This window comes from Haliotis cracherodii, unplaced genomic scaffold, assembly GCF_022045235.1.
Source record: "Haliotis cracherodii isolate W230 unplaced genomic scaffold, xgHalCrac1.p SCAF_18, whole genome shotgun sequence".
Classification (NCBI taxonomy): Eukaryota; Metazoa; Mollusca; class Gastropoda; order Lepetellida; family Haliotidae; genus Haliotis; species Haliotis cracherodii.
Genome location: NW_027266273.1, coordinates 4,523,183 through 4,537,068, shown reverse-complemented (window position 1 = coordinate 4,537,068; position 13,886 = coordinate 4,523,183). Strand labels below are relative to the sequence as shown.

The following is a 13,886-nucleotide window of genomic DNA, read 5'->3' as shown; positions in this document are numbered from 1 at the left end:
CTGATTAGAGTGATTCTAATCCTTTAACCACCATTCAAATGCTGTACTCACGAGGATGTCCTGTGATCCTGCATGTGAATGTGACAGGTTCTCCCTCATCCACTTCCTTGGGCTGGGGCTGTTGCTGTACAATTGGGGCTACAGAAGGCTCCTCAGGCTTCAGCTCTTCTGGTGGGTGGATTGGCACTAAACAACAACAGGCCCATTAACTCTCTGTCAATGTGAACTAAGTGGACTTCCTACACAAACATATACTGCAATTAAATACAGTTTACATTAAATATCAATTCTATCATCAAAATAAACATCCTCTGGGATTTCATTTGGATAATAATCTGTCAATGTGATCTAAGTGGACTTCCTACTCAAACATATACTGCAATTAAATACAGTTTACATTAAATATCAATTCTATCATCAAAATAAACATCCTCTGGGATTTCACTTGGATAATAATCCAAACGAAAAACCCTTTTTAATATACATAAACATCCCGTACATTCAACTGTGAGTCTTGCGGTACAGGTTGCCTTGCCAACAGTGTTGATGATGATGCAGGCGTAGACGCCAGCATCTTCTGGTTGGACTTCATAGATGACCAGAGTGTAGTTGTTGTCCTCGGCAATGAATTTCCACCGCTTGCTCTCATACAGTGGTTTCCCATCCTTCGTCCAGGACACCTGTGGCCTAGGATAGGCGGACACCTGGCAGTCGAAGGTGGCTGGCTCTCCCTGGGTGGTTAAGCTGTCACGCAGCAAACTTGTGAACTCAGGGGAGGCTACTCTCTCGGGCTCTTCAGGCTCTGCAACAAGAAGATCATCCATTATCAAATAAATTTGAAACATTCGTCCATGAATGTTGAAAATTACATTCGACTTTTCTATTGCATTGAGAACTCCACATAGTTTCTATCACCCAAAGGACTTCAGTAACAGGAACTGAACCTTTTTTCGCAATTTTTAGCTTCCAACCATCTGCTACTTCCTGTTTTTAGAAAAAACACAGGGTCTTATAAGATACATATGCACTGACCAACAACTGTCATCTTGGCCTTGCACTGGACCATGCCAAACTTGTTATAGGCTTTCACAGTGTACATGCCACCATCTTCATTGAACACCTCAGGAATCTGAAGAGTGCTGCTCTTGTCTGTTGTGGTGATCTGGAATGGATGAAGAAGATGAGATAACTACACCCATAACTACTGTAATGATAACACACTGACTACGTACAAAATCCGGGAATGTGGAAAGGGGTATGGACTGCCATATAGACTGAACAAAAAATTTAGGGATCATGAATATTTTGGGATATTTCATGAAATTCACTACAAAAATATATCCCTAAAATTATTCATGATCCTTAACTTCTTATGTTAAGAATAATACAAATCAATGTATGTATTATTTTGGGTGCAAAATTCATAGACAGATGTACTGTCTGGTCCCAGCTCTGCAGTACCTGATGGGCTCCTGTTTCTATGCAAGACTGAAAGTCACTAGTTTTAGGCAGGTGTTTTGTTTGTCTCACCTGGAAGTCTCTGGACATCTGCACCTCGAAGTTGTCTCTGTACCAGGTGATGACAGGGGGTGGACTTCCCTTGAACTGAACCTCCAGTCTGTGACAGGAAGCAGACACCAGGTGTCATTATACCAGGAGAGATAGTTTACTTTATTCCATCCAAACATCAACACAATCATTCAAATAAGCCATACAAATTATAATGTAAATCATACATAAAAATTCCTTTAAGTACTTAGATGACAAAACAGATTAAATCTGACTAACATGTAAACGTGATCGAATGTATTTTTAGTCATCAGTTACTTCAGGGAAGCTTGTAAATAAACAGGTCAAGGCCAGGTAAACCAATGGTTAATATTATGACAAATGATCCAGGCCCTTGGGGCACAATGATGTCGTATATTCTTTAAGGACTAGTAACCATTTGCAGGGCTTGCAGAACAAAACTCCCACCAGCCCTGTGGACTTCTTTGATTTCCACCTTAATTTCCATCCCTGTTGTACATACCAATAAACATAAGAAGTTATCATTGTACTCACTTGACAGACACTCCTTCTGTGACACGGACTGGACGCAATGGCTTAGAGAACACGGGTGGTTCCCCTTGGGCCAAGGTCACTTGCTTCTGAGTGGTGTGGGTTTGATCAGGCTTGATCATTGGTTGAGGGGGGACAGCAAATGCCTGAGCATGCTCAGCGACCAGATCCTTCTTGGTTGGCTGGAGATGTGTGTGCACGCTGATGTACTGCTGTTCCGCAAGCACGACCTCGTCATCACGGCGGATCTTGATCTTCGACTCTGAGGCTGCAAGGCCATTATCAGACACAGTGACTATTTATATGTACCCATCTTCGCGATCAAAACACAAGAAAACATTTTTTCAAACATCATACATTCATTCAATTTTTCATATATATGTACTTGTCATGGTAACAAAGAGATTTGAACCTCAGACCAATAGGTTTGTTCATATGACAAAACACTTATCAGTTTCAGATGGGTCATGGTATTTTGAAGGATAGAGTTTAATCATACCTTTTTCAAGTTGGCGAAGTTCAAATTCAGTTGCTTTTGGCTTTTTAAAGGCTGTTTCAAGTTCCACACTACGGAGCTCAATTTTCTTTCTACGCTCAAGTTCAATCTCAAGCTCTCCTGAAAGATCAAGGGATATCATATGAAAAAGTAATTTTCAACACAAAATTTAAAAGTTTTTAAAAGGTGAAATCAAACATTTTTAATGACAATAAAATATGAAAGAGTTCCAGAATGTCAGTAATATTCCAGCTGTATCACTACACCCTGTAAATCACCATCTTTTAACATCTTTGTATGATGCAGCGAGGTGATTGAACCCCGACCTTCTGTTCTATCGGCAATGGCTCTATCCACTGGGCCATTGAGGCATTCTGAAAAAATAACGGTATTAACAGATAGTACAGTACAATGTGCTGACCTTTGGGTGCCTGCTTCAGCTTGGCCCGCCAGTCCTCCTTTGGAAGAACCGTCAGCGATGTGCTGGTCTCGGCTTCACCTTGAGGATTCTTGGTGACCACACGGATCTGTCCGGCATCGTACTCACGACAACGTGGAATCTCCAGGTAATGCATCATGCCATCATATGTTACCTTGAATCTTGTACCCTGGAAATGAAAACCACGTTTTAGTCTAAGTGGTGGGGTGATGTGAAACCACGTCTCATGTTTCAGTAGTATCTTCAGGGAGATGTGGATAGAGAACATTATAATGTCACTATATATATATATATATATATATATATATATATATATATGTATTTTTCATAATTTGAGAAAATGTCCACATTCGACAACTGTACTCACCCCGACAATCAGCGACCCGTTGACCCACCATGACACGCGGGGTCGTGGGAAGCCGCTGACCTTGACCAGGAATTTGGCAGGTTCACCTTCGCCAGTTTCAACTGGCTCAGGCTTGAGGTCGAAGCTTGGAGGGCATTTGACCTGAGGTTCTTCAATAACCCGTTCCTCCAACATCATACCACTGGAAGACACAAAATCATGTTTATCACAACAAGAAAGAATAAACTCTCTTGTATACAGATTAACACAAGTGAGTTTTACACCAAGACATCAGTGAGTATAGTGTTATGCTGCTTATAGGAATATTCCAGCAATATCACAGCGGGGGACACTAGAAATGGGCTTCACACATTGTACCCATGTGGGGAATAGTCTTTGGCCTGAATAGTGAACGCTTTAACCACGGCACTACCCCTGAGCCCCTACACCAAGACAGCATAATACATTCTGACATAAAATGATGATATCTTTATCAAGACAATTTATACCGTAACATTGTATGGAATTAATAAAAAAAAAGTCAAAAACAATAGTCACCTCTGTCTTTATAAGTACTTCAGCTTCTAAATGCCACCTTCATATATCTATCTACATGTAGTTTAAGTAGCAGCCTCAAAGCATTTGACAATGTATTCATAAAGGGAAGTAACTCACCTTCTCCAGTGCTCTTCCATCTCAAAGAGACGAGTGGCGCCCTCTCCTGGCAGTTGAGTGTCCATGATGATGGACTTACGGGCTAAAAGATAAATAAATACATTTTGAAAAGAAAAATATTTTGCAAATTTTTATTTTTTTGCACTAGAATTCAATTTGACTAACACTTGTATTATGACTGTTTGAACTCTTCACTACCTCATATTAAACCCTACCTCTGCACTTGATGTCGGCAGTGGTTGTAGCTTCACCGTAGTTATTGGTGGCCTTGCAGGTGTATGTGCCAGAGTCTTCAGCAAACACATACAAGATGTCCAGGGAGACAAAACCAAAGTCATACATTGGCTTGAATCGATGGCCTGCAAAAAGGATGCACATCAATTTCACTTAAACTGACATGGCTCCAAATGTGGAGCAAAATGTTTAAGTCATTTTCAGTTATTTTTGATAATCAAACGTTGTCCAAATCATCATGTATGGTGCTCACAACCAAAAATAATCATAATTTGGGAAAATCAGGGATGTCAACCCATGATCCACAGATCCTGACATAACAAAGGGACACAACTCTCAATAAACTACAGCATCAGGTGCATCAAGGGCCATGAACTCACCATGGTGGAGAGGCTCTCCATCCTTGAACCACTCGACCTTCATGTTCGGGTCACCCATCGGGATGAGCTTGCATTCAAAGTGTGCTGAGTCATTCTCCTTGAGAGTCAGCAGGTTCTTGATCTGTGTCTTGAACTTGGGTGGACGTTGCTTCGTCCTGTCAAAGATATCTCCAGCTTCTGGCTCCTGTCCCTCACGACGGATGTACTCGCGGACAGCACTCTCCTGGTCCAGATTTTGACTGTTGGGAGAATACACACAGAATACACCATTCTGTACAAGACATGAACCTACCATTATGTCCTTATTTGAGAATATATCCGAGTACAATTCTAAGCCATACTCTATTTATTGTTTTGTTTAAACACCTCAACAGCAAGATCTTGTTGCAATGTAAAATCACTGACTTTGTAATTATTAATATTTACAGAATGAAATTGTAAAGACTTGAAGCATCTAGAAGTTCTAGAAGTTTAATATTTTTGAAAGAAAAACATCAGAAAATATTAAATTTCTTATCACTAGATATCACATCCAGGTACTGTTAGTAATAATCTGCACAAAAAAATGATAAATTTCATGCTCGCAATGCTTCTACGACGATCTTCATATAATATGTATTTATGGGGTTTTTTTAATCACAAGATATTGATATATTTTTATTGGATACATACCATAAAAAGTTATGGTACATAATATTTTCAAACTAATTATCTATTTCATTGTTACACATTTTAAGTACAGCCTCCCATCATATGAAGATCATCAACTAAAATAAATCAAAATAAATCTTTAACTTAAAATAAAAAATGTATGAATGTGCTCCTACAATATTTTACTGAAAATGAGTTGGTCTCAGAGTTAAAAAATGAACACAGTTTGTTAAATATGCAGACAAATTGCGCTGAGACTGAACCAAAAAATAGAATAAAAATAATGTGTGATAACGACGATTTATTTCGTAAATGAAATAAACAATAATCCTTATTATCTTCAAGAATCGTGTCAGGTAGTTGCAACATGGGACAGGGCTGAGTTTGGGTGTAACAAATATGGATTCCTTTATCATTTTTAATCAAAAGAGAGTGAGTTGGATTTTTCCACTCCTTTTAGCAGTATTCCAGCCATACCACACACAGGGATACCAAAAACAGGCTTCACACATTGCATCCATGTGGGGAATCACAAAACGTTTTTCAGTCTGTACAATTCATGGTGGGTAGAACAAGGAATATTGTTTAGAACCTGTGTAAAATTGTTTAAAATTTAATTCTTTGTCAGGTGAATAAGGGTTCTAAAACAGGGTTCAGTTGTCGAACAAAATACAGTAGATTAGGAAAAAACAAAAAATGGATTTGGAGAAGAAATTTGGAACAGAAATATTTCATGAATGATGGCAAAAGTATGTTAGTTGGAACAAATGAAAACAAAACATTTGATTCCAAACATAACGCCATGCATGGTCTTGTGACCGAACCTCGCATCAAAGAGTAGAATTGCGCTTGATATCTCAGGTGGCGCTGGCGTCATGATAACTGGTGGTCTGTTGAAAGTATTTGGTTATAAACAGTTGTACGACACACATCATACCATACAATATAAATAGTTGTACAACAAACAGTACCACATCAAAAGACATCTCATTTCAATAGATCCTAGAACTGTCTAAATTGTTTAGCCTGAAAGTTAATGCTTATATATTCCTATGAAATGGACAAGTCACTTTGGAGTCATTATTGTGAAAGAGGTATGCTGATTAAATTAAATAAAATATGTTGAAATTAAACAATAAGGATCTTTAGAAAATGTTTTCAGTGAGTGTAGAATAATATAAGAACATCTGAAACAGTTTGAACAGTTCTTGAATAGACTCACCACATCAATGTCAACAACATTAAATATGTAAATACTGAGTTTGCACTTAGAAGGTGGAATAAGGACTTTACTACTATATCACCACTAAAATGATATCAAGACATACATGTAGCTTAGTATAAGGAACTAATGTGTGGTTCATTGAAGTCATGACATAGGGTAGGGTAGCAGGAAGACATCAGGGTGAGTGAATGAGCAAATAGTGTTTCACTCCATAATCAGCAATATAACCTGCCTTGACCATGCAAACAAGTGGTTGATGGAGCGTGCATGGAAGAAAAGTTGTTATGGCCACAATCTGGTCAAGAACAACTGAAAAGCTTTCAGGAATATTCCAGAACTATCCAGGGAACACCAGGAATGGGCTTCTCACATGAAAATATGTAGCAACGGAACCTGGATCTTTGGTGTGAGCGAACACATTACCACCTGGCTATCTACAGAGTTGCTCTTCTCAGGTGGGCATTTTGACCACCTGATCCCCAATTAGCTGCCTCTTAAGACAAGCATGGGAAAAAATGGTCCATTACGTGCAGAATGTATAGCTGATGAAGAGGAAAAGGGGTGAGAGAAGGGTTCCATGCTTTGATGGAGTGAAGACAACACAGAGTTCAATTATTGACAACAATGTTCAGAGTTAAGGACAAAACAGATGTGCTAAGAGGTTCAGCAGGTGCTTCACAGGGTACAAGGAAACGTTGTGATGTTTTACAGTCAATCAGTGCTTGGACATGCAGTAAACACAAGAATTGATATCAACTAAGTAGTCATCCAGCAAATAGGTCATTCTGATCGATACAGCCAATCAAATGCTGCAGAACTATTTCAGCCAATGAAAACACACAGCATCTTGGCCAATGAAAAGCTTTGAAAATATGCCATTCAGCATTCTTGCAATATGCCATAAAAGCATTGAATCTAGTCAGTGAATGGTCTTGTGGACATGAAGTGATGCATTGTCGCTGAAGATGAACTCTACTGATGCTGGTACTGAAGCACGGGTACCTCGACCTCACGACAGCAAACACATAACCACATGAGATCTACATGAGATGCTACAAACAAATTAATTCTCTAAACAAAATGTCTTCAAATCTAATGCAGGGAGGATGTTTGATGGAGGAGATGTATGTGCAAACTCAATGGTTTTATGAAGAATTGAATCTAGGGTTCTAGAAGTAAGAAGCTGGATTGGTTTCTCGGGATAATCAACAGCAAGACCATTCTACTTTAACTCAGGGTGAAAAAGCAGACTCTCTACAAAGGCAATGAACTTCAAAGGTCCTCTAGAACATTGCACCAATGCATTGGACCTATATAAATACTACCAATGATGCATATTCAGACAACACTGACGAGAAGCTGCACAATGATGGTCAAGACGAGACGACAAGCATGATAATCGATGCTTCAGCCAAGAAACAAGCATGATGCTTCCACAAAGCATGACAAAGTACTGCATGATTCACAGATGCTTGATCAAGGCCAAATGTGTCCATTCCAGCTAAGGGCTAACAGTCTTGAAACTAACCCCTTCTGATATGTGTCTACAGCATGAGGCACATCAATGCTCTCGGGCCACCATGGTGAGGAATCTTGTCGCAATATGATTGGCTGAGGTTCTTCCTCAGGCTTAGGTTTGCGTGCACGAACCCTCTTTGGTGAGGGTTTGGGTGACACAGGTGGAGGTGCTGGTTTGCTAAAAAAGATTTATTTTTCATGGAAATATGCCAGGTGCAGAGAATTCTTTGTTAATGTGTTTCTGACAGGTGCAATATTATGGACACACATTTTGAGGAAATGATATTAGGCACAGCAAACATGTTTGAAAAAAGAAATCAAAATACTTTTTTAAAGGGTAATAAAGATTTTAAATGGATTATCTCCAAGTTAAAGCTGTTTCTTATCTTATAATATTTATCAGAAAATATTAAACCATTTCTTATCAAATTGGTTAATTTTCAGGTCATTGGGAACTTGTACAAAACAGGGATCACACAGAACAGAATGGCAATTAACCTTGGAGGTGCCTGTGGTAGAATCTGCATCTCAACTTTCTGAACAGTTGGTACTGGTGTTGATGGTGCCACAGGTCTGAGTAGGAATAGTGCCAGATTACCAAAATGTTACCAGAATGTTCATACATATCTACAACCAGTTTCAAACACCAGGAATATTGCCCCGAGACTATCAGTTGTTGAACATATCTCATAAAAAATACATATCACAATACAAACAGGTGAACAATATGTAGAATAACTGTAAAAATGTTGGAAATATATATAATATATATACCCATCACCAATATACACGTCTAGAAAAGTCCTTAAAGGGAACTTGGAATATAATATCATGGTATTCCCATGAATGACAAGTGTAGCTCTTACATTTCAAGCTCATTTTCGGATCCTGAAAAAGTAGTTCAAGATCTATGGCAGAAGTCTTATGTTTTACTCTATGCACATAATATTCTAGACCAGGTTCCCTCTGTAAAACAGTGTTAAACACTCAGTTACCTGTAATCCTTCTCAGGGACCTTGAATGTGGCTGTGACTGGCTCAAATGTTGGTTGAGGTTTGGGCTCAGGTCTGAAAGATGATCAATCAAATCTAAACAGATGATATCTTTGGTTAACTCCCGTTTTATCATTCATTTCACTAGGTCTTTACCAAAGTTGACCTTCAGAATGATTTCTGATAAATTTGCCACTTTTTTTACCTTGGTGTGAATTAAAGACACTTCATAATTCTGCTCAAGAAATAAAGAAGGCTTCAATTGTGTTACCAGTATGTTGCGCTTTACATAACAATCCATCAATATAGTGTATTCCTATCATTTGCAGATGTAACAATTTAATTGACATCAAACAGCACACAAGGGTCATGCGTTATCAGCCATCTTGAATTCTGAAAACAATACATGCAACACACATTAATTCAAAGTTCAAACAGAACATGTTTCTTTTGTCGGTTGTTGCCCATGGGTTGAAGCTGAAGCAGCAATCAATAAAGATCAATCATCAACACCTGAAAGCTGTCTGATCTTGTACAATCAGGCTTAGCTCAGGATCAATCATCAACACCTGAAAGCTGTCTGATCTTGTACAATCAGGCATAGCTCAGGATCAATCATCAACACCTGAAAGCTGTCTGATCTTGTACAATCAGGCATAGCTCAGGATCAATCATCAACACCTGAAAGCTGTCTGATCTTGTACAATCAGGCATAGCTCTGGATCAATAATCAACACCTGAAAGCTGTCTGATCTTGTACAATCAGGCATATGCTCAGGATCAATAATCAACACCTGAAAGCTGTCTGATCTTGTACCATCATGCACAGCATAGCATCAATCATCAACACCTGAAAGTCGCTGATCTTGTACCATCAGGCATAGCTCAGGATCAATCATCAACACCTGATACTGTCTGATCTGGTGGCATCATGCAGCAACGAGATACATCAAAACATCTTCCACATTCTTTGTACAAAATTATTCAAAACTGTCACACAACTCTCATCTCCTCTTCTATGACATAAAAGCTACTGCAACTCTTGTACGCCAACACACCATGCATCATAGCATCTCAATGTCTTTGCTGTGAACAATTACTTTGGAGTTTATAAATCAACTCATATGAAAACAAATCCAGAACTCTTCACTTAATTCATGCAGAATTAAGTTTCTCAACAGGACAGAAACCCTGTTACTTCTCATTCCTTCTATAAGAACACCTTCATGGAAACCTTGAACATCAACACACCATGCAAAATTTACATACTCAAAGAACAGATTACTGTTAAAGCCCTTATAAACATATCTCCCACAAGTTGCCCCTAAGCAAAAAGTGAACACCAAACATGCATAGTTAAAACACTTGAGCATCAAGAAATCTTCAAGAACACGTTACTGGACACAGAGGGAACATTTTGGCGATTCTGCTGACTGTAGCTCCATGCAAATTCTCAATATCTCCAAAATGTAAAACAAAGATGAAGCACACAGCAAGTTGGGCAGACAGACACCAACCTCTTCTTCTCCTGCTTGACGAGGCGGAGAGACCCATATTCCGTGTCTGAGGCGTAAGAGATGAGTTGGACTGGTCCTTCCTCCTGGATCTCGTACTCACTGAGCGGAGGAGAATACGATCAGTCAAACTTGGCAAGCCTTGGTCACAGTATCCAGCAAACATGAACTTTCACATGCTACTACAGGAAGTTAATCTAGTTAACTGCCTGCTACTGAAACTACATATCATCCACTATTTTCTGCTTCACAAAAACAGTTTAATTGTACAGTTGACCAATTTAAAGAATCTGACAGAACATGCCCAAGTTTCTTTTCTGGTTGAACAAGGTGGAAGGAATATTTGTATATGTTGCTGATGTGAGTTGAGTTTTGAATTACTCGAGCCATGTCTGGCTTGAGACACTGAGAATGGACTTAAAATATTGTAAACATCTGGAGATTATAACCCTTGTCCCTGGCATTGTTCAAGCCAATGTAATGCTTTAAGCACTAGGCTACCCTTCAGCTCCTGCAACTGTGGAATGTCATTAGCATGCTCTCCTGTGATCCTCAGTACACTAAGACTGAATTCAACAAATGTTTCATGTAATATTTCACAAAATGATCATGCAAATGCACACTCAAGGGTTGGTGGTGGTTGAGACAGTATCATGAAGGTGATGGAAAAATATCCTGTTTCTTGTTCTTTGAGAAGAAATCCACACGAAAGAAAACAGCGTAAGAAATTATTGTAAAAGATAAGCATCATGAAGCATTAGACTTTGTGAGGGTTATTTCAATGTCCTGGTAATGGACCACACAAGCAGATGAATGTGGAAAGAAAGGCTTGAGAACAAATCTTCTGGAAAGAGGAAATCATTTAAAGAGTAAGGATAATGTGGATGTGCTAAACTGTCCATTACTGCTCCACAGCTATCCATGGGTTGGATATCGTGAGCATGGATGTAAGCACAGGGAGAACACAACTGTTAATAAAGAATCAGTCCAATGTGTTAATTGCCATGTCCAAAATAGCAGGAGCACTCAGATTAATGAACAGCGAACACTCCGTGATGTTAAAGTCCATGTTAATTGTCAATCCAAACCAGCCAGGTGCAGCTTCAAGGGAACCTCACACACCTTTCTCCAGGTGGAAGCACAAAGGTGACCTTCTGAGGCTTCTTTGGCACTTGTGGCGCCTTGGCCTTCTTCATCATGGTTGGTGGAGGTGGCTTGGTGGTTGGCGGTGGCTTGGTAACCACTGGTGATGGCTGTGTAACGACCTTCTCCCTGGGTGGGGAGGGCAACTTCACTACACGGATCGATGCAGGTGGCGCCTTTGGTGGTGCCACTCTTGGCACTGAGTGAGCTCTTGGTCTCGGTGCCATCATTGGTACTCGTGGAGATGGTGCTACTTTGAACCGTTGCATTGGTGGTGGTGCCTGAATCACTGGCTGGATCATTGGTGATGGGGCATAGATCGGTGGCTGAGTGACTGGTTTCAGAACTGGTGTAGGAACCGGTTTTGGTGATGGTGTTGGTGCCGGTTTTGGAGCCGGTTTAGGAGCTGGTTTGGGGGCCACTTTAGGAGCCACCTTAGGAGCCACTTTAGGTGGTGCTGGTGGTGGTGGCGGCGGTGGTGGTGGAGCCTGTGGCTGTGGTCTGTGTGGTAATTTGTGAACACTACAGATATGTTTTGGCAATATAATAAGGAACAGGAACCTCAATTTTCCTCACCTGTATCACTGCTCTACTCAATGATTGTTATAATTAAGCTTGGTCCTGAAGATGCTTGATACAGACTTTTTGTAGTATACATATACTGATGCTATCCCTAGAGTATGTCAGTGAAGTGGACAAATAGGACATGCATTATATGTGGGACTGCTATGGAATCTTGCTCTTATTACATGCTTGCTAAGGGTAAACACATGGTCTACGCAGGTCCAGTTGGGTTTATATTCATCCCTATGGAGATAATATACCATTGCAAACTCATGCATGAAAGGTAGGTCTAACAAATATTTAAACTAGAGAGTATGAGGATATAAGCATTCAATAAAACTTACATGACTCAACCATATATGTATGATGCAACACCAATTAGATGTCAAGTAATGTACTTATAACCAGATAGGTCACATCTACAGTTTCCTTAGGATCTGGATGAAATAACAAGAGTTTACTGTCAACATTATGCATGCTCTAAGCCATGCTGAGATTATTATATTAACCTTCTCTGAGGCTCGGGTGCTACTTCCAGCTTTGGAGTCCTGTCAATGGGTTGCTTCCTGCAAACATGACCATAGAGGTGTCATGTAACATTTCTGTACAGCCATAGAGGTGTCATGTAACATTTCTGTACAGCCATAGAAGTGTCATGTAACATTTCTGTAGTCATCGTGGCAACATGTAACATTTTTGTAGTCATCGTGGCAACATGTAATATATCTGTATAGCCATAGATAACATCAGCAAAAGGATTTTACATTGTTGAAAGAGATCTTGAGAAGATGATATGTATCCAAGTAATACCAGCAAATTGTTACTTTTTTGTAGAATACATCTTTAAAACATGGTTCTGAATATTGACCAGAATGTACACATGCTCCATGCACAAACACTCCAGTTCTGTAACTTCATATGATGCAGTATCCTTCAGCAAACTCCAAAATCAAGTAAGTCATGTACAAATAAGTCTTTGATGAATGTTTCTCCAGTACATGCTTCTGAGTAAGATTCAAAGACAGAGAAAATATTAGATATCATGCAAGCTGCTACCAATTGTCATGCTTTGAAAGATGTAACTAGACATTATGACCTTGACTTAAGAGAATGGGCACATGGTTTCCAAATCATGCTACTGCCACACTGCCAGAAGAGCAGAATTTCTAGACAAGCTACAATGGCATCAACAACTGTCTGCTACAAACATGCCTGGCCCTCTTGCACAGTGATATTAGTGCTAAGACTATTGTAACTCTATGTCAAAGTATGGGAGTTCTTAGCTTAGCTTCAGAAACACTGGGCAGAACAAGTTCCCCCTCCACAGCCTCCATTGGTGGTGGCAAGCTACAATGGCATCAACAACTGTCTGCTACAAACATGCCTGGCCCTCTTGCACAGTGATATTAGTGCTAAGACTATTGTAACTCTATGTCAAAGTATGGGAGTTCTTAGCTTAGCTTCAGAAACACTGGGCAGAACAAGTTCCCCCTCCTCAGCCTCCATTGGTGGTGGCAAGCTACAAAGGCATCAACAACTGTCTGCTACAAACATGCCTGGCCCTCTTGCACAGTGATATTAGTGCTAAGACTTTTGTAAGTCGATGTCAAAGTATGGGAGTTCTTTGCTCATTCTATGCAAATGAGCC

The 13,886-nt window shown here is 39.7% G+C and overlaps 1 protein-coding gene across 1 annotated transcript in view; it reads right to left on the bottom strand.

Annotated features, from left to right (window-relative positions):
• Positions 1–13,886, bottom strand: part of LOC139466013 (titin-like) — a 347,974-nt gene that overhangs the window by 279,710 nt on the left and 54,378 nt on the right. The window contains exons 51-68 of the mRNA XM_071248028.1: positions 12,748–12,804; positions 11,654–12,175; positions 10,535–10,633; positions 9,021–9,092; positions 8,524–8,598; positions 8,036–8,203; positions 6,107–6,172; positions 4,632–4,870; positions 4,233–4,376; positions 4,018–4,099; positions 3,364–3,544; positions 2,979–3,165; positions 2,561–2,677; positions 2,065–2,329; positions 1,531–1,618; positions 1,033–1,162; positions 500–802; positions 52–186 (exon numbers count right to left, since the gene is read on the bottom strand). Coding sequence (XP_071104129.1) covers positions 52–186; positions 500–802; positions 1,033–1,162; positions 1,531–1,618; positions 2,065–2,329; positions 2,561–2,677; positions 2,979–3,165; positions 3,364–3,544; positions 4,018–4,099; positions 4,233–4,376; positions 4,632–4,870; positions 6,107–6,172; positions 8,036–8,203; positions 8,524–8,598; positions 9,021–9,092; positions 10,535–10,633; positions 11,654–12,175; positions 12,748–12,804 — 2,930 coding nt within the window. The remainder of the gene's footprint in view (positions 1–51; positions 187–499; positions 803–1,032; positions 1,163–1,530; positions 1,619–2,064; positions 2,330–2,560; positions 2,678–2,978; positions 3,166–3,363; positions 3,545–4,017; positions 4,100–4,232; positions 4,377–4,631; positions 4,871–6,106; positions 6,173–8,035; positions 8,204–8,523; positions 8,599–9,020; positions 9,093–10,534; positions 10,634–11,653; positions 12,176–12,747; positions 12,805–13,886) is intronic.